Source organism: Mobula birostris, chromosome 31, assembly GCF_030028105.1.
Source record: "Mobula birostris isolate sMobBir1 chromosome 31, sMobBir1.hap1, whole genome shotgun sequence".
NCBI classification, from domain to species: Eukaryota; Metazoa; Chordata; class Chondrichthyes; order Myliobatiformes; family Myliobatidae; genus Mobula; species Mobula birostris.
The window spans coordinates 23,565,695-23,590,474 of NC_092400.1; the positions used below are offsets into that span (position 1 = coordinate 23,565,695).

Below are 24,780 nucleotides of genomic sequence, written 5' to 3' on the forward strand. Positions count from 1 at the left end.
CTGCTTAATTCATGCTAGAATCTTTCCTGTAATACCAGGGGTCCTAACTTGTTAAGCAGCCTCATGTGTGGCACTTTGTCAAATGTCTTCTGAAAATCCAAGTGCACAACTTCCATCTATTCTCTTTGTCAATCCTGCTTGTTATTTCTTCAAAGAATTCCAACAGATTTGTTAGGCAAAATTTTCCCTTAAGGAAACCATTCTGATTTTGGCTTATTTTATCATGTGCCCCCAAGTACCCCGAAACCATATTCTTAGCAATCGACTCCAACATCTTCCCAAACACTGAAGTCAGACTAACTGGCCTATACTTTCCTTTCTTCTGCCTCTCCCCCTTCTTGAAAAGTGAAGTGACATTTGCAATTTTTTAGTGTTCGGGAACCATTCCGGAATCTAGTGATTGGTGAAAGACTACTAATACCTCCACAATCTCTTCAGCCACTTCTTTCTAAACCCTGAGGTGTACACCATCTGGTCCAGGTGATTTATCTACCTTCAGACCTTTCAGTTTCCCTAGAACCTTCTCCCCGGTATCGGCAACTTCACACACTTCTGCCCCCGACACTCTAGAATTTCCAGCATACTGCTAGTGCCTTCCACAGTGAGGACTGATGCGAAATACTTATTCAGTTCGATCACCATTTCATTGCTCCCATTACTACATCTCCTGCATCATTTTCCAGCAGTCCAATATCCACTCTCATCTCTCTTTTACACCTTTATTTTGGTATCCTCTTTAATTTTACTGGCTAGCTTACTTTCATATTCTATCTTTTCCTTCTTAATGACTTTTTTAGTTGCCTTCTGTTGGTTTTTGAAAGCTTCCCCAGCCTATAACTCTCCACTATTTTTTGCTGTATTGTATACTCTCTCTCTCTCTTTCTCTCTCTCTCTTCTCTATCTCTCTCTCTTTCTCTCTCTCTCTCTCCTTCTTTCTCTCTCCCTCTTTCTCTCTCTCTCTCTCTCTCTCTCTCTCTCTTTCTCTCTCTCTCTCTCTCTCTCTCTTTGGCTTTTATGTTGGCTTTGACTTCTCTTGATAGTCACAGTTATGTCATCTTTCCTTTAGAATACTTCTTTCTCTTTCGGATGTACATATCCTGCACCTTCCGAATTGTTTCCAGAAATTACAGCCATTGCTAATTTTTCAACACCCCGCCAGTGTTCTTTTCCAATTAATTTTGGCCATCTTATCGCTCATGCCTCTGTAAATCCCTTTACTCCACTGTAATACTGATACATCTGACTTTAGCTCTATCATTTTATGATCACTTCCCCTAAGGGTTCTTTTACCTTAAACTCTCTAATCAATTCCGGTTTATTGCACAACACCCAATCCAGAATAGCTTCCGGTTTATTGCACAACCCAAAGTGGGCTCAACTACGAACTGCTCTAGAAAGCCATCTTAGAGGCATTCTCAAAATTTTCCCTCTTGGAATCCCACACCAACCTAATTTTCCCAATCTTCCTGCATGTGAATGCCATGACTATTGTAACATTGCCCTTTTGGCAAGCATTTTCTATCTCCCTTGTAACTTGCAGGCAATGTACTTACTACTGTTTGGGGGTCTGTATACAACTCCCATCAGGGTCTTTTTACCCTAGCTTTACCTGTAGGGTCACGTAATTGGGGGAAATGTGCATAATTCACAACTGCCGACATTGAGTTGGGGTTTCACTTTAAGAGGCTGGTCATGATCATGTAAAGGGTTTTTAGTGCACTTTGGGTTCAGTTTTTTGGTGTTCAGTAAATGGTTTCATTGGTGAAACATGAATTGAGCCTCCGCTTGTATGAACCAAGCGATGGCATCTTGCTCCCAAATCTTCCCCAGTTTCAAAGCAAGTCGTTGGCCGACTTGTTCAATGACTTTGAAATCATGCTAGAGCATCGGGATCATCGGCCAAAGCAATTGCTTTGAAACTGGGGAGGGTTGGAAGCAAAATTCCCTCGCTTTGTTCATATAAGCGGACACTCAATGTGCGCTTCAAGAAATCTCCGCCGACAACACCAAATATTTCTGTGTAGTATCGTCGCTCACTGACTCCATGGCTCCAAAAGTGATAGGTCTACCAGAATACCCACCTGAGCACGATACATACTGATCGCTGAAAACTCAGCTTTTACAGACTTTTGGACTGTGGGAGTCTGAGTGCACCAAACAGTTGCTCACCTTGCCCGCCCTCGGTGATGATAAGGCCTCGGAGCTAATGTACCACATGCTGTCTCTCCCCGCACGCCAATCGAACAGCCTTTGGGCTTCGGCCCCCCATATGGTCCCTAAGTCTGATGGTGGTTGCCGCCCATGTGGCAATTACTGACACCTTAAGGAGGTCACAACCCCCCCAACCGTTATCCAGTCCCACACATCTAAGGTTTTTCAGCACGTTTAGCCAGAAAGTCAGTTTTTTCCAAAGTCACCTTAGTTAGGGGCAACCATCAGTTGCCTCTGTGCTTGGAGGACATTCCCAAAACAGCTGTGATTACTCCATTTGGCTTTTCTGAGTTTCTGCACATGTCATTTGGACTGAAAAATGTGGCACAGACTTTCCAACGGCTGATGGACTCTGTATTAAAAGACTTAGATTGTCTTTTAGTTTACCTGGATGACATACCTGTCACCAGTGCATCCAAATCTGAGCATCTCCACATATTTTCAAGTGTTTAAGCCAACATGGGCTGATTATTAACCCTGCTAAATGCCACTTTGGGTTGTCAGCCATTGACTTTCTTTGCCATCGCATCTCCGCAGAAGGTGCAAAACCCCTCCCATCAAAAGTAGCCGCTATTATGGATTTCTCACCGCCCTGCACTGCAATGAAACTACAGGAGTTTTTGGGCATGGTGAATTTCTATCGCCGCTTCATTCCATGAGCTGCTGAACTTACGCTTGCCCTCTGAGTCTGTCACCTCTTTCTAATGATTTGATTTCATTTTTACCAAGAGGGCCATGCCATCCTCTCTGCCTTCCTGCCTGTCCTTTAGATACAACGTGTATCCTTAGACATTAAGTTCCCAGCTATATTCTTCCAGCCTCAATTCAGTGATGCCCCCAACATCATACATGCCAATCTGTAACTGTACCTTATTCTGAATACTGCATGCATTCAAATATAACACCTTCAGTCCTGTATTCACCCTTTTCAATTTTGTCTGCCTTTACATTGCATTTCATCTTGTTGACTGTAATTTTGCCTATCGTCAACCTCTCCTTGCTAGGAGTCTCACTACATATTGCCTCTGTTTGTAAACCAACTACCTCATCCTCAGAACTCTCACCCTGGTTCCCGTCCTCCTGCCAAATTAATTTAAACCCTCCTAAACAACCCTAGCAAGCCTGCCCGCAAGGATATAGGTCCCCCTCGGGTTCAGGTGTAACCCATCCCTTTTGTTCAGGTTCAGAAAAGATCCCAATGATCCATAAATCTGAACTCGTACCCCTGCTCCAGTTCCTCAGCCACACATTCACCTTCCAAGTTATCCTATTCTTACCCTCACTGGCACGTGGCAACGGCAGCAATCTAGAGATTACTACGCTGAAGCTCCTCTTTCTTAGTTTTCTACTTAGCTATCTAAAATCTTTCTTCAGGACCCCTTCACCTTGTTTACCTATGTCATTGGTGCCAATATGCACAAAGACTTCTGGCTGCTGATCCTCACCCTTGAGAATGCCATGGACCTGAACCGAGACATCCCTGACCCTGGCACCTGGGAGGCAGCATACCATCCGGGTGTCACTATTGCACCCACAGAACCTCATCTCTCTGTTCCTCTGACTGTGGATCTCCCATCACCACTGCAGTCCTCTTCACCCCTCTGCTCTTCTGAGCCACTCCATGCCAGAGACCCAGTCACTGGGGCACTCTCCTAGTGGGTCGCCCCCTCAACCGTATCAAAATTATTGAGAGAACGACCACGGGTGTACACCGCACTGGCTGTGCATTTCCCTTCCTTCTCCTGACAGTCACACAGTTACCTGTCTCCTGCAACCTAGAGGTGACTAACTCCCTGTCGCTCCCGTCTGTCACTTCCCCGTTCGTCCGTAAGAGCCAAAGGTCATCGAGCCGCAGCTCCAGTTCCTTAATACGTTCTCGTAGGAACTGCAGCTCAGTGCACCCTGTGCAATGTTTTTTTTCCGGGAAGCTGGAGGTCTCCCACACACAGTACAATACACAGCCCCTGGAGCCAATCTCACTGCACTAGCTCTGCCCTAACAGGAGAAGAATGAACAAATAAGAACAAAAAGAGAAACTTGCCAGATACTTTATCTCGCCCAAGCCTGATCTCACCTAAGCCTAATGAGCCAAAGCCATTCTAAACACTGGCACACTCAGAAGAATGCCCCCTCAGCTTGCATTAGTATAATTTTTATTTTGCCCTTTCTAATGAAGCCTGTTCAGCGATTGCTTGCAGTGCAACTCTGAGAAACTGCCGCAAAACTCTGCCTTTTAAATCTTGATTGCGGATCCGATTGAAAAGGTAGCTCTCTTTACCTTTTCCTGCCTGGTGATTGGTTACAGTGCAACCTGATGTAAGGATTTTTGTTTGACAGTGGAGTGCAGTGTATTTCTTGGTATTTAATCATTGTGCTAAAAATGCTCCCCAAGCCACACAGCATCTATGGAGAGAGGACTACTACTATGTCGACTCAGGCCTAGGGGGCCGGCGTCGGGCACGATGACTGACTCTCCACTTCTCCCTCTCCCTCATCAGTGTGTTCAGTTCATCTACATTAGTTGCGCCGCTGTCAGAGAGAGGAAGACAGACTTAACAGTGACGGGTTGAAAAAAGCTGGGGTCCGAATGAGTTTTGATTTGGATAGAAATTGGTAGGAGACAGAGAGAGAATTACAGAAAGTATTCAAAGTACGTTTATTATCAAAGTATGCATATATTACACAACCTTGCCTCCGTACAATCAGCCACAAACTAAGAAACCCAAAAGAACCTATTTTTAAAAAGACCATCAAACAGCCAATGTGCAGAGAGAAAAGAAACACATCATGCAAACAATAAATTTAAGCCAATAGCAATCAGAACAATAAAGCCCAAAGCCAAGGGGAGAGAAAAATGAATGGAAGTATGAAAGTAAACATTGTGTCATTGCCAAGGGAGCCTGAAAATGATCCAAAGATGCAATCTCCATTGTAGGTCCAAGACTCTTAAGCATCATCGGCTGCCCAGCCCTTACAGTGAAGCAGCTGAAATCCATGTGGTTAAGCCTCTGATCATTTTCCAAGGTTGCTTGAACATAATTCATCAGAAATAGGAGAGTTCTGCTCCCGAACTGATGACTCACTGTCCTGGACTGTGCTGCAGTTTAGCTGACTGTTCCACAAGAAATTATTGGCTAACACCATTGTGTCTGCCTGCACGGAGGCTAGGAACTGAGGAATAGACTGGATGTCAGATGCTAGTGTATCTGATCGATCTCCTGCTCATGTCAGAGTTTTACCATGCTCTTTCTGAAATGCATTTCACATTTGGCCCCTAAAAATGTATACTCTTGGATTTGAATGAGGCTATTAATCTGGATGGAAGAGTTTAGTGCCTTGTGTTTTTTTAATTTTAATTAATATTAATATTTTGATTATGGAAACTCATTTGTTTTACATAAAACTTTTATGATCTTTTAAATAATTTTCAATTGAAAATTTTGTTGTATACACTGGAAATTAGAAGGATGAGAGGGGATCTGATTGAAACATATAAGATTATTAAGGGATTGGACACGCTAGAGGCAGGAAACATGTTCCTGATGTTGGGGGAGTCCAAAACCAGAGGCCACAGTTTAAGAATAAGGGGTAGACAATTTAGAATGGAGTTGAGGAGAAACTTTTTCACACAGAGGGTTGTGGTTCTGTGGAATGCTCTGCCTCAGAAGGCAGTGGAGGCCAATTCTCTGGATTCTTTCAAAAAAGAGTTAGATAGAGCTGTTAAAGATAGCAGAGTGAAGGGATATGGGGAGAAGGCAGGCAAAGGGTACTGATTGTGGATGATCAGCCATGATCACAGTGAATGGCAGTGCTGGCTCGAAGGTCTGAATGGCCTACTCCTGCACCTATTGTCTAGTGTTTAGACAATGTCCTTTTCATCAGGTGACATTTAGCACCAATTAAAATGGTCTTTGACAGTGTCAGCTCTTCACAGATAGTTCAGAGTCAGATCCTTATCCACTGTTTGAGGCCTAATTAACATCTACAGTCTGTTGCACAGCCACGACAAAGGGGCACTGCAACCCATTTTGTCCCCTTGGCCAGCTCATTCAATATTAATTTGTCACTCGGCTTTCTCAGGCAGCTGTACTGTGTGAACCTGCGATGGGTATTTTATCAGGTTTTTACAGTTTAATCTGTTCCGCTGTAAACAGAGAAAGTAAAGCTCAGTTTATCCAAAGAGGAGTTGCTCTTGACATAAAATGGCAGACCTGCTTGTCAGTCAAGCCAAAAGTTTTCTGGGTATTAGTTATCAGCCAAGGATTTCCTGTTAGTTATCTTTCCCAGTCATTCTTCTCCAAAGTGAGTTTCTGTTCTCCAGTGTAGTTGCTCCAATTGCATTCTGTTAATTGACTCCTTGAGTCGCCAGTACACAAACAGGAAAAGGCTGGCAAAATGTCAGCAGGGCCATTTGCCTTTTGTGATCATGCATGTGTGTATGCAAAATCCCACTCATACATTTCCATATAAACTCATGATGTCTCAGCAAAATCATGTACATATTAAACAGTATATGTTGATCTTGAGAGTTTTTGCTGAGGAGTAGTAAGTATGACAACTTGGGGGGGGGGGGAGCATGAATGACTTTGTCCATTTATCTTCTGATGAGAATCAAGGTCCCTGAGTCAAATTTCATTAAAATCAAAAAGTGTGATAGAACACAAACACAAGAAAGTCTGCAGATGCTAGAAATCCAAAACAATACACACAAAAATGTGAAGGAACTCAGCAGGACAGGCAGACGTTTCAGGCTGAAACCCTTCTTTAGGACTGAGAAAGAAGGGGGAAGATGCCAGAATAAAAAGGTGGGGGAGGGGAAGGTGTCTAGCTGGAAGGTGATAGGTGAAGCCAGGTGGGTGGGAAAGGTCGAGGGCTGGAGAAGAAGGAACCTGATACGAGAGGAGAGTGGACAATAGGAGAAAGGGAAGGAGGAGAGGACCTGGCGGATATAATAGGCAGGTAAGAAGAGGTGAAAGGTTAGGGTGGGGAATAGAGGACGTGGGGGAGGGGGTACGGGGGGGGGGGCGGAGTTTGTTCTCTGGAAGGAGAAATAAAACCGGAAAGCGCGATAGAAGATTGACGTCTGATCATCTAATGTCTCTTCATCCATGGGTCGTATAGGAGTCATTCATCTGTTTATTGTCAGTCTATGTTGTGTATCCTCACTCTGGGTTAAACTAATCTGTCATGTGGGTTTGGGTGGTGGTAGAGATAAATGAATATAGTCACCTGTTCACCTGCATGGCAGCATAGCGCCCACCGCTGCCTGTAAGGAGTTTGCATGTTCTCCCCGTGACCGCGTGGGTTTCCTCCGGGTGCTCCAGTTTCCTCCCACAGACCAAAGACGTACCGGTTGGTAGGTTATTTGGTCTTTGTAAATTGTCCCGTGATTAGGCTAGGATTAAATCGAGAGTTTGCTGTGTGGTGCGGCTCGAAAGGCCAGAAGGGCCTATTCCTTGCTGTATCTCAAAAAAATAAAAATATAGAGAGGGGGTGAGTAGGGAGCACCTATTTTGTTGCCTGCTCGTCTTTGTTTAAATTTGATCCAATTACACTCGTCACACTTGTTTTTGTCTTACATGAATTACGGAAGATTTGAATGATTTTATTGTTGGTTTGTAGGAAAGAACTAAATGTGCATTTCGACTTGAAATTCAGGTAGCTGGAAGCACGTCATACAGTGCAATACTCCCTCACTTAGCCTCTCAGCGACCTTGAGTTTGTTTTTAAGTAGTCGCTACGGGTGGTTGAGATCTGAACTCACCAGCTGAAGGGGTAGTGGAAGTTGGACACTCATCACATTGAAGTTACATGTGTTTAGACTTGAAGAGCCATGAACTGCAAGGCCAAGGGCCCTGAAAAGTAGCACGTTGCTGGAGGTTTCTCTTTTTGGTCTAGCATAATTTTAATGGGTCAAATAGCCTCCACCTGTGCTAAGAATTTTCTGTGATTCACCTTGTAGGAAAATCCTATGCTCCATCAGTGTCACCTGTGCTTTTGGCTGTCTGTTCCTCACCTCTAGAAATTCCTCCATGGATTTCTCTATCTCTCTTTTCCTTTAATTCACTCAGCACACCGTACTATCACACTTGGCTCAATGTCAAATTTTGCTTTATGACAGAGATGTGAAGCACTTGGCACGTCTTACTGTTCTAGTTACGTAAATTTTTCATGCTGTAACCTGGGTGGTGGGGTGGAGATACATCGCTACCAAAGGAGGTGTAAAGTGTTCCTTCCCTCCCCTAGCCTCCAAGTCGCCCCTTGACAAGGTGTAGCAGCTGCTCAGCCCCACAATCAGGGTTACGTGAAACCATGGGAGTAGGTGGTGGACGGTCATATGAGCAGCTAGTGCATATTACAAGTCCTGGTTACATGACCACTGACACAAGGCAGACAATCTCTGAAGAGCAAACAACAGGAATTCTGCAGATGCTGGAAATTCAAGCAATACACATCAAAGTTGCTGGTGAACGCAGCATGCCAGGCAGCAACTCTAGGAAGAGGTGCTTCCTAGAGATGCCGCCTGGCCTGCTGCAATCTCTGAAGAGTATTGATAATGTCTTGGGTCACCTCTCTTATAAACAAGGCAATGATAACCACTTCTGCAGAAAAATTGCTAAGATCAATCATGGTCATGAAACCATGATCGCCCATATCATACGACACAGCACAAAACGATGATGTCATATGACATGGCCCATAATGATGATGAATTTCAGTCATTTATATGATGCCACTTTTGACCTGAAAGTTACCGCTTACTTATCTTGGAAACAGTTTTTGGAAGGAAAGTTTTAAGCATAGTATAATGTATATCCAGAATTATTAAGGTAATTTCTCCAACAGGCAAAAGTTACAAATAGAGAGCAAGTTATTCCAAGTGGCACGGCTTGTCCGTTAACTGGATAAGTGGTTTCCCCTTCACGTTCAACATGGCAAAGGTATCCCCATCACGATTAATAGTCAAAGCCATAGTAGAAATTTGGGAGTATTCCATATGATATCTGGAACATCCATTCTACACGATTCTCATCCCACTATGCCACACAAATTAGAATGTTATTCGCCATGTACCATTATAAAGATCAGATAACGTCAAAGTTCAATGTTCAAAGTTTACTATCATATACAACACTGAGATTCATTTTCTTGCGGGCTTACTGAATAAACGTATAGAATATTAACCGTAACGGAATGAATGAAAGACCGCCCATCTACAGCGTCCAAGCAGAGTGCAGAAGACAACAAACTGTGCAAATGCAAAAATGAATAAATAATAAATAAAGCAATAAATATCAAGAACATGAGATGAAGAGTCCCTGAAAGTGAATCTATTGGTTGTGGGAGCATTTCAGTGATGGGGCAAGTGGAGTGTAGTTTGGTTCAAGAGCCTGGTGTTGTGAGTCAGCAGATGATGCTTCCATGGGATGCAAGGAAGAGAAATAGTGTGGCATTGTGATATCAGGTATCTTCATAAGATTTGAGTGACTCCTCAAGTTTGTTCTTCCTCTTCCTGGCAGTCCTGAGTGGCACAACCCTGCGGTTTCAGCAAAGTTCAAGGCTGACTGCTCTAATGGTTGACATGCTCTCAGCATGCTCTCAGTCTGGTTTGCTTCGCCCATGAGACCATTTGACTTGGTCTTGTCTAGAGGCAAACTCAGTGACCAGCACTCAAGGGAGCATATGAAGGAGGGGTTACTGACTGAAGGGGTTTTGGGTGGGCAGCCCTTTGTTCAGACGTTCCATTCTGATGTTCTTTACCCCTAGCAGCCCCGCAAAGCACCACCGCCTGTAACTGAATCAGTGAGTCACTGCCCCACCTGGGAAAACCGTTGGGTGTCCCTGGATAGAGGAAGGGAAGGGTCAGCTCCTGCATTTCCTGCAGTGGAAAGTGTTGTGAGAAGGGCGAGGCTGCGGGAAGCAGGAGGCTGGATCAGGGAGTTGGAAAGGGAATGGTCCCTTCGGAATGTTGAAAGGGAAGAATGGAATGTGCCTGGTGATGAAATCTCATTGAAAATGATAATAGTTATGAAGGATGATATGCAAAGCCTGGGGCTGAAGAAATAGAGAGGAAACAGTCCACTTGCAGTATCCAGGAAGAGAAGGGTTGAGAGGAGAAAATAGATGAGTTGTGTCCAAGGTATCTGTAGGGTATGGCAGAAGGGTTCAAAAAGAAGGAAAACATCCTGTGTGGAAAATTCCCTGACTTCATCCCCTGAGGCCTGAGATGGTCATTCTGTCAGAAACCTCGAAGCGGGTAGTCATGGTAGAATTGACAGTGCCTTGGGAAGACTGCATTGAGGAGGCATCTGAGCGTAAGAAAGCCAAATACCTGGAGCTGGTAGAGCAGTGCCAGGGACAGGGGTGGAGGGCACGATGTGAGCCTATAGAGGTGGGGTGCAGAGTTTTTGCTGGCTGCTCGCTCTGAAGAACCTACTCTCTCCTTGGCATTAAGAGGGCTGCAAAGAGAAGACCCATCAGGACCGTCACAGAGGCTGCTGTACAAGCCGCCAGCTGGCTGTGCATCAAGAGGTGTGAACTGCTAACCAATGTTGCTTGGACACAAGCCTGATCAACCCCGGCTGGGTCGCCAGGGTGAGGGTGGCTGATGTTGGAAGACTCCAAACACCCGATGACCTCAGGTTACATCACTGATGATGTTTCCTGAGGATATATCTCAGCATCAGCATTTATTTTGCAGTTTTATTATTCCTTTGTATCTCCTCCAGCTATCTACCCTTAACTGTGGTGGAACAAAGGACCCTATGGAAAATTCTGGCAATCCTGGACAATGTTTCTCTCCCTCTGCATGCCACCTTGGCTGAACGGAGGAGTGTGTTTAGTAATAGACTACTATGCTGCTCCAAAGAGCACAATATGAGGTCATTTTTACCCTCAGCCATTAGGCTCTATAATGAGTCAACCTATAGCCAGGAAAGTGATGACTCCCTCCTGTTAGACTGTTTGAGGTAACTTATTTTTTATTCTTTCTTACTTCTCTTCTAATACTTGTATATCTGTGCATTTGTAATGCTATTGTGACACTGTGATTTCCTTTGGGATCAATAACACTATGTCTGTCTCTCTCTCTTTCTCTATTTCTTTCTCTCACTCTCACTGTCCCTCTCTCTCCCTTCCTCCCTCCCTTAGACAGTAATATATTTCTCTTTCCCCCAATGCTATCAAACCTGTTGATGTTTCCTGCATGGTCGGTTTTGACTTGATATTACCGTTTTATATATATATATATAGTAATTTTTCATTCATTGCTGACTTTATATGCACTAACTAGTATGAGTGTATGGAAGGAGGGAGTTCTCATTTCAAGTTATTTGAGGTCCCTAACTCCAATCGTCCTGCTTTCAATCATGCTGGTTAACTTTCTGGGCTCCCCAAGTATTAGTTGCAATAGAGCAGTAGTTTGTCCCCAGTTTCTTGTCCCAAGGTGGGGATCTGTTCTCTCTTCACAAAGGAAGAAGGAAGAAAAGCAAGTGATATTATAAGTTGAACGGATGGACTTATAATGGAGAGGCACGATGTTGCATTAAGATGAGATTGAATGATGGAGGTGACTGGACAGAACAGGATGTGAAAAAATTTAAAGAAAAACGACATGCTAGCGCCTAGCATAATGCTATTATGGTGCCAGTGACGTGGGTTCTATTCAGCTTCTGCCTGTGAGGAGATTGTACGTTCGCCCCGTGTCTGTGTGGGTTTCCTCCGGGTGCTCTGGTTTCCTCCCACATTCTGAAGACCTATAATTAAGTAGGTCAGATGGGTGTAATTGGGCTTGTTGGGTTGGAAGAGCCTGCTATCTGCTGTATACCTACAAATTTAAAAAAATTAAAATTAAAAACTTACCTGCAAGTTTCCTTTCTGTCTGACTTTTAGTGATCTTCAAGCAAGTTTACAGTCAAGTCACAAGACTCCATTAAAAATTATTCATCAGCAAAGGAAATTGATATTGAAGTGGGAAACCATTTTTTTTTGGAAAGGTTCAGGTGTCACAGATTCGGTTTCAGCAGGACATTTAAAGGAGATTTAGTCAGCTGAATGAACAAAAGGAATATTAAAGAGAGTGAAGAATGGGCAGAGAAAACGACTGCAGCTGGAAGAATTATTTGGCCATATTCATGATTTTTTTCGCTTCATTATTTTGTGCTTTGCTTCGATGGTGAGTGAGAGCCTCTCAGTCCTCAAGTAGGGGGACTCAAAGTGATGCAGAAAATTGTAAGTCGAAACAACGAGCTGCTGGTGTCCCACTCTCGTTTTGTTGCAGGAGCAACCTCTCTCTCGCTAGTGAGAGAGAGAGACTGTCTGTGATACCAAAGCACTGGGTCATGGACTGTAGTTTTTTGACGGACTATAGATCATGGTCTCTTCTAGGGGTGTTTTGCTATTGCTTGAATGGTGGATGGGGGGTACTCTTGCTGGAGCAAGAAGCGGGGGGAATGTTGATGCACTTCCTGCTACTTGTGCATGGGAGGGGAGGGCGCTTAGGGGTTCTGACATTTCTGTCATTCATAGGGTTTTCTCTGTTTCGTGGATGTCTGTGAAGAGTAAAAATTTCAGGTTGTATACTGATATTCCCTGATACTAAATTGAACCTCTGAACCACTGTTTTAGCAGTGAATGTTCCTTACGAATTAATTTGTATTTAAAATATGTTGTCGGGCTGTGGATAATTATTTCCCACATGGTGTAACAAGTGAAAACTTTCCCATATAAATATTGTATTGAAGAAACATATTGCCAGCTGGGGGCAAGCCAAGCTCTACTGTAGTTATTTCAGTTATCAAAGGGATAATAAATCTGACAAAAGAAGTGATGCATTGCAAATGTTGGAGATCTGAAATAAAATGATGGAAAAACTCAGGAGGTCTTTTTGAATCTGTTAATATTTTAATCCAATGCCTTTTCATTAGAACTGGTGAAAGCCCTGATTATATATTATTTTCCACTTTTATTAAAAATACTGAATGCCTTGACTGGTTCATGTTTTCTGAAATATGAATAGTTGCTTTATTTTCCATTGGTGTTGTCTAGTGGAAGAAGTTTCCTTGCTTTGCCTCCATGGTCTATGGCAGGAGGAGAAGATGGCGGCGCGACGCAGCTCACAGCGGCCACTCCGGTGGTGATGTCTGTAATTTGTCAAGTAGGGTGCCGTGCACAATCCTGATTTGATCGAGATGGATGTGAGAGCACGGAGGAACATCTGGTGAAACTTCTGAAATGCCTGCTTGGCTGCTGCTGCTACTGTGTGGTCCAGAATCTCCGGAGGAGAAGGCCCCGAGTCCTCGGCTTTACTTGTTGCTCGGCCGCCGGGGTGGGGTCGAGGCGCTCGGCAGAGGATGGTGCCCGGAGAGGCTGTGTCGGAGAGGCTGGTTGGAGGCTCGACGTTTTCGGACGGACTCAGAGTTGGCTATGGTCGGGTGCTTCCAGGGTGCTGCATCGGCAAGTTTGCGGCGCTGGACGTTCATAGCAGGGAGAGTTTCTCCCTTCTACCATCTGTGTGAGATGATGAGGCTATCGGGACTTTGAGACTTTTTTTTTACCGTGCCCATGGTCTGCTCTTTATCAAATTACGATATTGCTTTGCACTGTTGTAACTATATGTTATAATTATGTGTTTTTTGTCAGTCTTAGTCTTGGTTTCTCTTGTGTTTTCTTGTGATATCATTCTGGAGGAACATTGTATCATTTCTTAATGCCTGCATTTCTAAATGACAATAAATGGGGACTGAGTGTCCTCATAATCTTAAAAAAATATATACTGAGAACATGAGTTGTAGAGTCCTTGAAAGTGAGTCCGTAGGTTGTGGAATCAGCTCAGTGTCAAGGTGAGTGAAGGTATCCACACTCGTTCAGGAGCCTGATGGTTGAAGGGTAATTAACAACGTATGAACTTACACTATTCAGCCAGGGGTACCTCAGAATCATCAGAGCCATATCACAAGAGCAGGGCTGCCATCTTTTTTGTCTTTATAACACTGGACAACAAACTTTTTTTGAAAGTGTTGCTTCCTCAGAGTTTTTTTTTGTTTATGATAGACCACTTGAAGCTGAACATAAGTATAATTTTAGACTACTTGTACCATGTAGGAATTTGGAGAAACAAGAAATTAACTTTTATTGACTATAATGCATTTAATTGCATAACACTTTGCAATAGTTCAACTAAGCTAAAAATGTTTTGTTGATGATTTTCATTTGTACTCAGTGCCTGAGGCTTCTTGCTTAAGCAGCCAACAATAATCAGCCAGCATTGATAGATTCCAGTTGCCCTGATCCCGTTTGTCCATGACCGCAATGTCCTGCTGAAACCTTTCACCATGATCGTCACTGACAGCACCAAGATTCGCAGTGGAAAAAGTCTAAATGGGAATGCAGAAAATGAATCTTTCGTGCTATGTTGCACTTCATGGCTTCGTATGCTTGAAGCACGTTGTCAACCAGCTGCTCATAGTTTGGTTCTCTGTAGTTGTCTAGAAATTTTTCAACAATATCCTTGAATGCTTTCCATGTGATTTTCTCCAGTCCCACTAGAAGTTCTTTGACTTGCCTGTCATTGATGACCTGTTTGATTTGTGGACCAACCTTCCTTCATCTTGACATCAGTTATTTTGTCCTGAAATAACAAATATAGGCAATTTTTTAAAAATGGTGCATGCTGGGGAACTTACATGATGATTTTCATGACCAACAGCCCAAAATCCATAAAATACACCCAAAAGTATTCAGGAAGCAGAATCTTGGTTGGTCAGTGTAATTGGTCAATTTCTGTACATCAACTGTTTCAATGGCTCATTTTGGAAACTTAGTTATGCAATAATGTGGAACTCTGTCGGAGAAATGAGGAAGAACTTCCATCCACTGCCCATTAGGCTGAGTTAGCTGATGTTGGTCCTCTAAAATGGCCGTGGTGTCTACCACCCAGTTGATTTGCAGAATATCCTTTCAGTCAGTGAACAGAGTAAAGACAGGCTCCAGTTTGGCTCTAATGGTTATCAGGGGGAATAACTCATGCCGTCCAGACCTGTCATAAAGAATCCCTCCTCAGGCAAAGAATTTTTAACAAAGAAGCTTAAAAAGGAAGGTACACGTTTGCATCAACAAGCATCTAGGTTGAGACACAAAAGGTTTTAGTGAAGTTTTGTGTGAAAGGAAATTCTCCAAGCCTCAATGTGGACTATAGTGACAGAATTGTTTTTCGCCGCAGGTGATTCCGTCTTGTCAAATACCTTCACAGACACAGTTGTAACTGGTGTTCGAGGGCCCCCGGGACCACCAGGACCGATGGGACCTATGGGTAAGTTTTGCGCCATGGTCACACGTTATCTTCGATTTCCCTATTGAATTATCCAATAAAATTCCATCCTTTGGGCCAGCCTTAAAATAATATTGTGGGGATAGAATTTCATGAGTGCACTGATTATTAAATAATGAAATCTGAGGTGGCATTGGTTGGTTTCTGTATCTGCCGTTTCATTATGTAGCAAGTCCATGCTGCTATTTGTGTTATGCAGATGTTTCTCTCTCCCCAAAGGCAAAACTAGGAGCATGATCAATGTGAGTGTTGCTAGTATGTTTTTTAGCACCAACGTTGGTGACAGGCTTCTGTGGAAGCTTATTAAAGGGGTAGTGAAAAACAAAAAAGAAAATTGTAATGAAGATGTATTCTTGAAAAGTTATATTTTGAAAAATGTATAATGTTTATTCATGGATATAAAAGTGAATTGCACATCAGAACATAGAACATAGAATAGTACAGCACATTACAGGCCCTTCAGCCCACAAAGTTGTGCCGACCCTCAAACCCTGCCTCCCATATAAGCCCCCACCTTAAGTTCCTCCATATACCTGTCTAGTAGTCTCTTAAATTTCACTAGTGTATCTGCCTCCACCACTGACTCAGGCAGTGCATTCCACGCACCAACCACTCTCTGAGTAAAAAACCTTCCTCTAATATCCCCCTTGAACTTCCCACCCCTACCTTAAAGCCATGTCCTCTTGTACTGAGCAGTGGTGCCCTGGGGAAGAGGCACTGGCTATCCACTCTATCTATTCCTCTTATTATCTTGTACACCTCTATCATGTCTCCTCTCATCCTCCTTCTCTCCAAAGAGTAAAGCCCTAGCTCCCTTAATCTCTGATCATAATGCATACTTTCTAAACCAGGCAGCATCCTGGTAAATCTCCTCTGTACCCTTTCCAACATTTCCACATCCTTCCTATAGTGAGGCGACCAGAACTGGACACAGTACTCCAAGTGCAGCCTAACCAGAGTTTTATAGAGCTGCATCATTACATCACGACTCTTAAGCTCTATCCCTCGACTTAAGTCAAGGGAAAAGAAAAGAAAACCTTAAGTCATATGCATGTTAAAACTTTACTTACCATTAAGTGAAAAAAGCAACAGATTTGGACCAGATGGCTTTATATATTTATGCTTTATCAACTTTAGCCATGTATCTCTGGGGGAAAAAAATCATTGGAAAAGCGGAAACACATTAATTAAGCCTAACTATTCAATAACTTTAGAATATTTTAGAATTTTTTGAGGATGTAACTAGTAGAGTGGATAGCAGAGAACCAGTGGATGTGGTGTATTTGGATTTTCAAAAGGCTTTTGACAAGGTCCCACACAGGAGATTAGTGTGCAAACTTAAAGCACACGGTATTGGGGGTAAGGTATTGATGTGGGTAGAGAATTGGTTGGCAGACAGGAAGCAAAGAGTGGGAATAAACGGGACCTTTTCAGAATGGCAGGCGGTGACTAGTGGGATACCGCAAGGCTCAGTGCTGGGACCCCAGTTGTTTACAATATATATTAATGACTTAGATGAAGGAATTAAATGCAGCATCTCCAAGTTTGCGGATGACACGAAGCTGGGCGGCAGTGTTAGCTGTGAGGAGGATGCTAAGAGGATGCAGGGTGACTTGGATAGGTTAGGTGAGTGGGCAAATTCATGGCAGATGCAATTTAATGTGGATAAATGTGAGGTTATCCACTTTGGTGGCAAAAACAGGAAAACAGATTATTATCTGAATGGTGGCCAATTAGGAAAAGGGGAGGTGCAACGAGACCTGGGTGTCATTATACACCTGTCATTGAAAGTGGGCATGCAGGTACAGCAGGCGGTGAAAAAGGCGAATGGTATGCTGGCATTCATAGCAAGAGGATTCGAGTACAGGAGCAGGGAGGTACTACTGCAGTTGTACAAGGCCTTGGTGAGACCACACCTGGAGTATTTTGTGCAGTTTTGGTCCCCTAATCTGAGGAAAGCCATTCTTGCCATAGAGGGAGTACAAAGAAGGTTCACCAGATTGATTCCTGGGATGGCAGGACTTTCATATGAGGAAAGACTGGATCGACTAGGCTTATATTCATTGGAATTTAGAAGATTGAGGGGAGATCTTATTGAAATGTATAAAATCCTAAACGGATTGGACAGGCTAGATGCAGGAAGATTGTTCCCAATGTTGGGGAAGTCCAGAACGAGGTGTCACAGTCTGAGGATAAAAGGAAAGCCTTTTAGGACCGAGATTAGGAAAAACTTCTTCACACAGAGAGTGGTGAATCTGTGGAATTCTCTGCCACAGGAAACAGTTGAGGCCAGTTCATTGGCTATATTTAAGAGGGTGTTAGATATGGCCCTTGTGGCTACGGGGATCAGGGGGTATGGAGGGAAGGCAGGTACAGGGTTCTGAGTTGGATGATCAGCCATGATCATACTGAATGGCAGTGCAGGCTCAAAGGGCCGAATGGCCTACTGCTGCACCTATTTTCTGTGTTTCTATAACTAAGTTATTTGCAATTTATCGTTGAAATATAATTGTCTTACACTGTTAGCACTTGTCAACTGTAACTGTAACATATTTGTCAAAAACAAGAGAAAATCTGCAGATGCTGGAAATCCAAGCAACACACACAAAATGCTGGAGGAACTCAGCAGGCCAGGCAGCATCTATGGAAAAGAGTACAGTCGACATTTTGGCCCCAGCTCCTTCATCAGTCCTGCTTACCTCAACTGTTTACTCTTTTCCATTGATGCTGCCTGGCCTGCTGAGTTCCAGCAGCATTTTGTGCCTGTTGCATATTTGTCGTCTGTAGTTCTCCGTAGGTTGTTTCATCAATAATGTTCGCTGGTTGATTATGTGCCGTGTTGTAGCACGTGGGTGATCATGATCTGTGATCATGCTTGTTCTTGTAAAGTTTTTCTACAGAAGTGGTTTGCCATTACCTTCTTCTGGGCAGAGTCTTTATAAGAGGGGTGACCCCAGCCATTGTCAATACTCTTAAAAGATCAGTGGTCATATAACCAGGACTTGTGATACGCACCAGCTACTCTTACGACCATCCACCACCTGCTCTCATGGTCTGATCGGGGTCGGGGGGGGGGGAGTGGTTTACACCTTCACCCAAGGGTGACCTGCAGGCTAGAGGAGGGAAGGAGCATCTTACACCTCCTTTGATAGAGATGTATCTCCACCCCGCCATCAAATTATTATTTCTGGTTTCCCAAGAAAGCTACCGAAGTATGACGCCGGACATGCCATTTCACAGAAAAATCAAATTCAAATGCAAGCCTGAATTGGAATTTTGAACCTGGGATGATCCTTTCCATTGGGGAGAACAGTTGGGCACGTGCTATGAGATCCCAAGCTGTGTGATTCAATTGGGACAATGCATAATAGAGCAAATAAACAGAGCCAAGGCACCGAGTTTTCACGCAACTAACTTGCCGAAGGATGGAAAGAATGGAAGGGAGAACTTACACAGTATATTGAACTAGATGTGGAAGTTAAACCGGAGGTAATTAAAGTGGAGATATTATGCATCTCGTTGGCCAGAAGGGTGGAGGATTGTACCATAAAGCCCAGGAGAATGATTCTGATGCATTACAAGCATTTTACAAATTGTCTATAAGTGAAACATTTGACCTTTATTGGTTACTCAAATGCAGCCAGGAGCAAGGGGAATCCATTGATACTATTAACCGATCTATGGTTGTCAGCACACAGTTGCTTTTTCACAGGTTTAAAGGTCTTGCTCCAGAGACCAATACATCACCAGCTGAGATTTTTAACAGACTGAGGCCTTGAAGCACCCAGCATCTCTGCTGAAATTTCTCTGTTGTACTGTTCGTTCCAAAGTTGCAAATGGTGTCTTGAAACAGGGCTGAGAAATGGCAGATGGAGTTTAACCCAGATTAATATGAGGTATTGCACCCTGGTAGGGCAAATGCAAGGAGATAGTGCACAGTTAAAGGCAAGACCATAAGATCCTTAATAGTGCTACTGAGCAGAGAGACTTTGGGATCCAGGTTCATATCTCCTTGGCAGTGGCTACACAGGTCGATAATGTGGTTAAGAAGGCTTATGGAATGCTTGCTTTTATTAGTCAAGGCACTGAGTTCAAAAATCAAGAGGTTACGCAGCAACTTTATAAAATACTGGTTAGGCCATATCTGGAGTATTGCGTACATTTCTGGTCACCCCACTATAGGAAGGATATTGAGGTTTTGGAGAGGGCGCAGAAGAGGTTTACCGGGATGCTGCCTGTTTTTAGCAGACATGTGTGTGGGCATGTGGCCAAGTGGTTAAGGCATTGGACTAGCGACCTGAGGGTCGTGAGTTCGAGCCCCAGCGGAGGCAGCGTATTGTGTCCCTGAGCAAGGCACTTAATCACACATTGCTTTGCGACAACACTGGTGCCAAGCTGTATGGGTCCTAATGCCCTTCCCTCGGACAACATTGGTGTCGTGGAGAGGGGAGACTTGCAGCTTGGGCAACTGCCAGTCTTCCATACAACCTTGCCCAGGCCTGCGCCCTGGAGAGTGAAGACTTTCCGGGCGCAGATCTATGGTCTCACAAGACTAACAGATGCCTTTAACTTTAAGCTATCATGAGAGGCTGGATAAATTTGGGCTGTTTTCTCTGGAGCGCCAGAGGCTGACGGGAGATCTGAAAGAGGTTTACAAGATTATGAGCATCTTGTATAGAGTGGACAGAAAGTATCTGTTTCCCAGGGTAGAAATATCTAATACCAGAGGATGTGCAATGAAGGTGAGAGGGGATAGGTACAAGGGGGATGTGAGGGGTAAGTGTTGTGCTCAGAGTGGTGGATGCCTGGAATGGTGGCAGAGGCAAATACATTAGAGGCTTTTAAGAGCCGTTTGGTTTGGCACGTGGATATAAGGAAGGGGGGTGAAATAGGGATATGGTGTGGTGGGAGGGTTTAGTGTTTGTGTTTTTTTGATTTGCTTTTTAGTTGGTTCGGTACAATATTGTGGGCCGAATGGCCTGGCCTGTGCTGTGCTGTTCTAGGTTGATTATGCTCCTAGTTTTACCTATGGGGTGTAGCAAACATCTACTCACTTTGAAGGATTTGATGGAATCCAGGAGTCCACGTAGCAGGAACTGCCATAAGAAAGTCTTGATTCTGCTAAAGTGTAAGAGAGCTACAGAGTCGTCTAAAGCTAAGCTGGAAACGGTGGATGACAAGACAAGCATAAGTAGAAAAAAGAAACTATTGCCAGAGTTATTTAGATTGTTACAAGTACTGTATAATGAACAGCAACAACAGTGGCTGAAAAAGAAACGTCCACTATGCGAATGTGCACGATGTGGACTTGGAAATGATTTATTTTAACAAGTAAAGATGAGAAAGACATTGAAAGTTTGTGGAGTGGTTAAAATGACATGTATGTGACTGGAGGCATGGCTAGATTTAGAATACTATTTGACAGCAATGTAACTGGCACCAAAAATGTCAATGCAGAGAAAGGAACAGCCACTAGATAGGTCGATGCCAAGAGGCTGGTACAAGGACAGTCAATGAGATTTCAACTGGACACTGTAACAATGTGTAATGCTCACCAGAAACAAACCATCAACTCTGAGACAGTACAGCTGAAACTAAACCAGTCATGAGCTTTTAATGTACAACTAGATTGCCCTAAATCCAGCTGAGGCTTGGTCTCTGAAGGTGTTAAACCCAAAAATCTCAAGCGAATGACTATTGGATTTGACTATTAGAGGGCATGAAAGTATCAGACCCTTACCTGGGCGAAGCTCGGTACAGCGGCTGAGACTGAGGAAGATGCAACATGGCAGGATCGGTAAGATTATTTAATCACTTTAGCTGCACAACTGACAGATGATTGTGCAGATGAGCGCATGGTAGTGTAGTGGTTAGCACAGTGCTTTACAGTACGGGCAAGACAGGTTCAATTCCCACCTCTGCAAGGAGTTTATACGTTCTTCCCGTGACCATGTAGATTACGTCTGGGTGCTCCAGTTTCCCCCCACAGTCCAAAGGCACACCGGTTGGTACATTAATTGGTCATTGCAAATTGTTCTGTGATAAGGCTCGGATTAAATCTGGGGATTGCAGGGCGGCGTGACTCAAAGGGACAGAAGGGCCTATTTCATGCTGTATCAATTAATCAATCAATCAATCAATAAATGTCTTTCATGGAATAGGGTATATGGAAAGTGAAAACTTCTTCATGTCTGATGAGTTAAAGAAGCTGTTAAGGGCTGTTTCCTTGGCTGTCAAGGAGAGGCTTAAGTCTAAGTTGGAGAGACCTGTGGTGAGGAGACAGGACACTCCTACTCATTGATTATTCAGTTTTGTGTATATTCGGAACTCAAACTTCCAACTTACCTAGAATAATGAGACCTTGCTGGAGTCTGAAGAGGGCCGATGCTCTATAAAAGGAAAAGAAGATGTTCTGGCAGACAGGAGTAGTACTGCAAGGAAGGAATGGGTCTTGACATGAAAAGCTTGATGTGAAAAGCGCGTATTTAGCCTGTTTCAATACATCATTTGCAATTTTGGAATCAACAGTGCAACAGAAAAAAAATCAGTGGGGGTGATGTGCTTCAAAGTCTGGTAAAAAATCTCAGGAGGTGACGCATTGACCTCTGGAGAATGAAAAATAGTGGAAGAACTTGAGTTGCACGAACACCGGAAGCTGAGAGCCCTGATGACCAAGTGCAAGCAATGGAGGTTGAATAAGCTAAAACTGAAATTCAAAAGCAGGATGCCTCCTTCACGATGATTTGATTCGTAGAGCTGGCCTGAAGCCAGTTCCAGCAAAATTCAAGCCAGTGAAGGACATTACAAGAGGAAAATGCTGTCTGTGTTTCAAACTGTCTCCAATGGGACGAACTGTGTGAGCCATTCAGAGAACTGACCAAGGAGACTGTTGACAGTGATGTTGATTGGACACACACACAAACTCTCTCTCTGGCTATCCATCCCATAGGATGATGATGGTTCCTTTCAGTCAGTTAGTGGGGTGCTACTCCACTCCTCAGAAAGGATCAGTGTGTGCATGAGTGGATTTTAGGTGAGTAGGGGGTTGCACAGGTCCAGACCCAGCCTCTCGACATCCCCTCCCAGATCCAGTGGCATGGTGGGGCCCAAGACGGCTGGGGGAAGTTCTGCTGCAGTGAATGGCCAGACCAAGCTTCAATGCAAGGGATGTCCTTTCCGCGCTTCACGGCATGTGTTTGCTAGATGGCCGTTGACCCTCCGAGAGGGTTCATCCGCCCTTTGACAGGTCTTGTTTATCGTCCTGCAGTGTGCCTAGCCACCCTCCTCACCAGGCAAGCCTGGTGGGGGAGCCGGTTTAGTCTCCGACCACCCGACCATGCGGCAGGTAGTACACCAGTAGCACTCAGACCAGTGACCTGACCAGAACACACACAAACTATTGAACAAGTGAGTAAAGAGCCTGTGTTATGATACCTTCATGGTAAGTATTGAGCATGGTTTACCATAAACAATGTTGTGAATAGCAAATGGCAGCTTAATCCTTGATGATATTACCTCGCTTTCCACAGAGCACTGGAATGGAGGAAAGTACTGTATTCTAGAGCGCCTTCGAAGCTGAGAGTCCTAGCCTTGTGCAGTTCAACAATATGAGAGACGAAGAGTAGTGTAAAAATGTGTAGGACAGCTAAACGTGGCCAAAAGAAGACAAACACGCTGCTGCTCTAAAGATGCCAAGCACCTGCCATAGCGAAGAGAAGTGGACATAGCTAAGTTGAAGTGCATGTCACACCAACATTAGATGTAGTAACTAAGCACACACCCCACCAGGGGTTATGGCACTGGAGGGAATCCCATATCAAAGTAATAGGACTATCCTTCAAAGACCATAGAGGACAGTTGTTTGACTAATGAAAATATGGCAGAATGCACTGCTAAACACACAGAGCAAGACGTTACGATATTTCAAGGACTTTATGCCAAAGTAGAAGATATAAATAATGGAGGGCTATCTGGAAGTTTTATTTCCTTCCATTTTTCAATATAAAAGGAAGCACTAAACTTAAAGGACAAAAGTAATGCATGTTCATGGACAATAATGGTGTAATCTCTTTAAAGTTTGCTAACTGGAAGCTAGTATTGGAACAGGGTTCGGTAAGAAACCAGGTCAAGGATGTTTGGAAAAGAAAACAACTATAAGAAGGATGCTAGCTGCCTCCATAAGCTGTTTCATGGACAAAGTACCTTTGTTAACAATTTAATGTATTATCTAGTGTTGGCGCGTGGCCAAGTGGTTAAGGCATTCGTCTGGTGATCTGAAGGTCACTAGTTTGAGCCTTGGCTGAGGCAGAGTGTTGTGTCCTTGAGCAAGGCAATTAACTGGTGCCAAGCTGTATGGGTCCTAATGCCCTTCCCTTGGACAACATTGGTGGTGTGGAGAGGGGAGACTTGCAGCATGGGCAGCTGCCGGTCTTCCATACAACCTTGCCCAGGCCTGCACCCGCGAAACCTTCCAAGGTGCAAATCCATGGTCTCACGAGACTAATGGATGCCTATATAAATGTATTATCTATGCCTTAGTGACTAAGATTAATGCTGAAATAACACCTGTACAATTATGTGAGATGAGGCTTATTGTCCCCTGCTGCCAATGGGTCAGTTTTCAGCAGATATGAGAATGGGGTGTGGCTCTGATGTTCCCACCGTCCGCTTAACATCACTGAGTTGCTATCGGCTTCTGCCATCAGACCACAGTACCATTCTGTGACTCATTACAAAGAACTCACCCAGCAAAGAAGTTCTGATATACAACAATGAAGAGTCACTATTGTATAGAGCAGAGGGTTCCCAATCTTTTTTATGCCATGGACCAATACTATTAAGCAAGGAATCCATGGACCCCAGGTCATGAACCTCTGGTATAGAGGTTAAAGGCATGTAGGAGATCACTGGATATGGACAGAGTACAGACCGTGTGTTTAGTGGCATTTCAGCAAATTTGAATGAAATCTATAAAAACCATTATTTCTGATGGCCTTGTCTGATCCTTTTCACACATCTACATTTGTTCCTTATAGTGTTTAATGTTTGGCAAGGTTTTGTATACCTATCAGCTTTAAGGACTGGCAGATATTAAAGACATTGTTTTTTTGAAAATGTCTAGGTTCACCCGGACCACAAGGACCCATGGGACCACCTGGGCCTCCTGGAAAAGATGTAAGTCATCACTGGGTAGCAGTGCCAAAATTTTTCCAATTTCACAGCGTATCCACTCTTTGTCACAT

At 43.8% G+C, this 24,780-nt stretch overlaps 2 protein-coding genes across 3 annotated transcripts in view; one reads left to right on the forward strand and one right to left on the reverse strand.

Annotated features, from left to right (window-relative positions):
* Positions 1-24,780, forward strand: part of emid1 (EMI domain containing 1) — a 431,206-nt gene that overhangs the window by 375,517 nt on the left and 30,909 nt on the right. For both annotated transcript variants that reach the window (XM_072247702.1, XM_072247703.1), the window contains exons 9-10: positions 15,431-15,520; positions 24,660-24,712. In XM_072247702.1, coding sequence (XP_072103803.1) covers positions 15,431-15,520; positions 24,660-24,712 — 143 coding nt within the window. The remainder of the gene's footprint in view (positions 1-15,430; positions 15,521-24,659; positions 24,713-24,780) is intronic.
* Positions 14,818-24,780, reverse strand: part of rhbdd3 (rhomboid domain containing 3) — an 83,287-nt gene continuing 73,324 nt past the window's right edge. Inside the window, exon 6 of the mRNA XM_072247707.1 lies at positions 14,818-14,839. Within this exon, the coding sequence (XP_072103808.1) occupies positions 14,826-14,839 (14 nt within the window). The 3' untranslated portion in view covers positions 14,818-14,825. The remainder of the gene's footprint in view (positions 14,840-24,780) is intronic.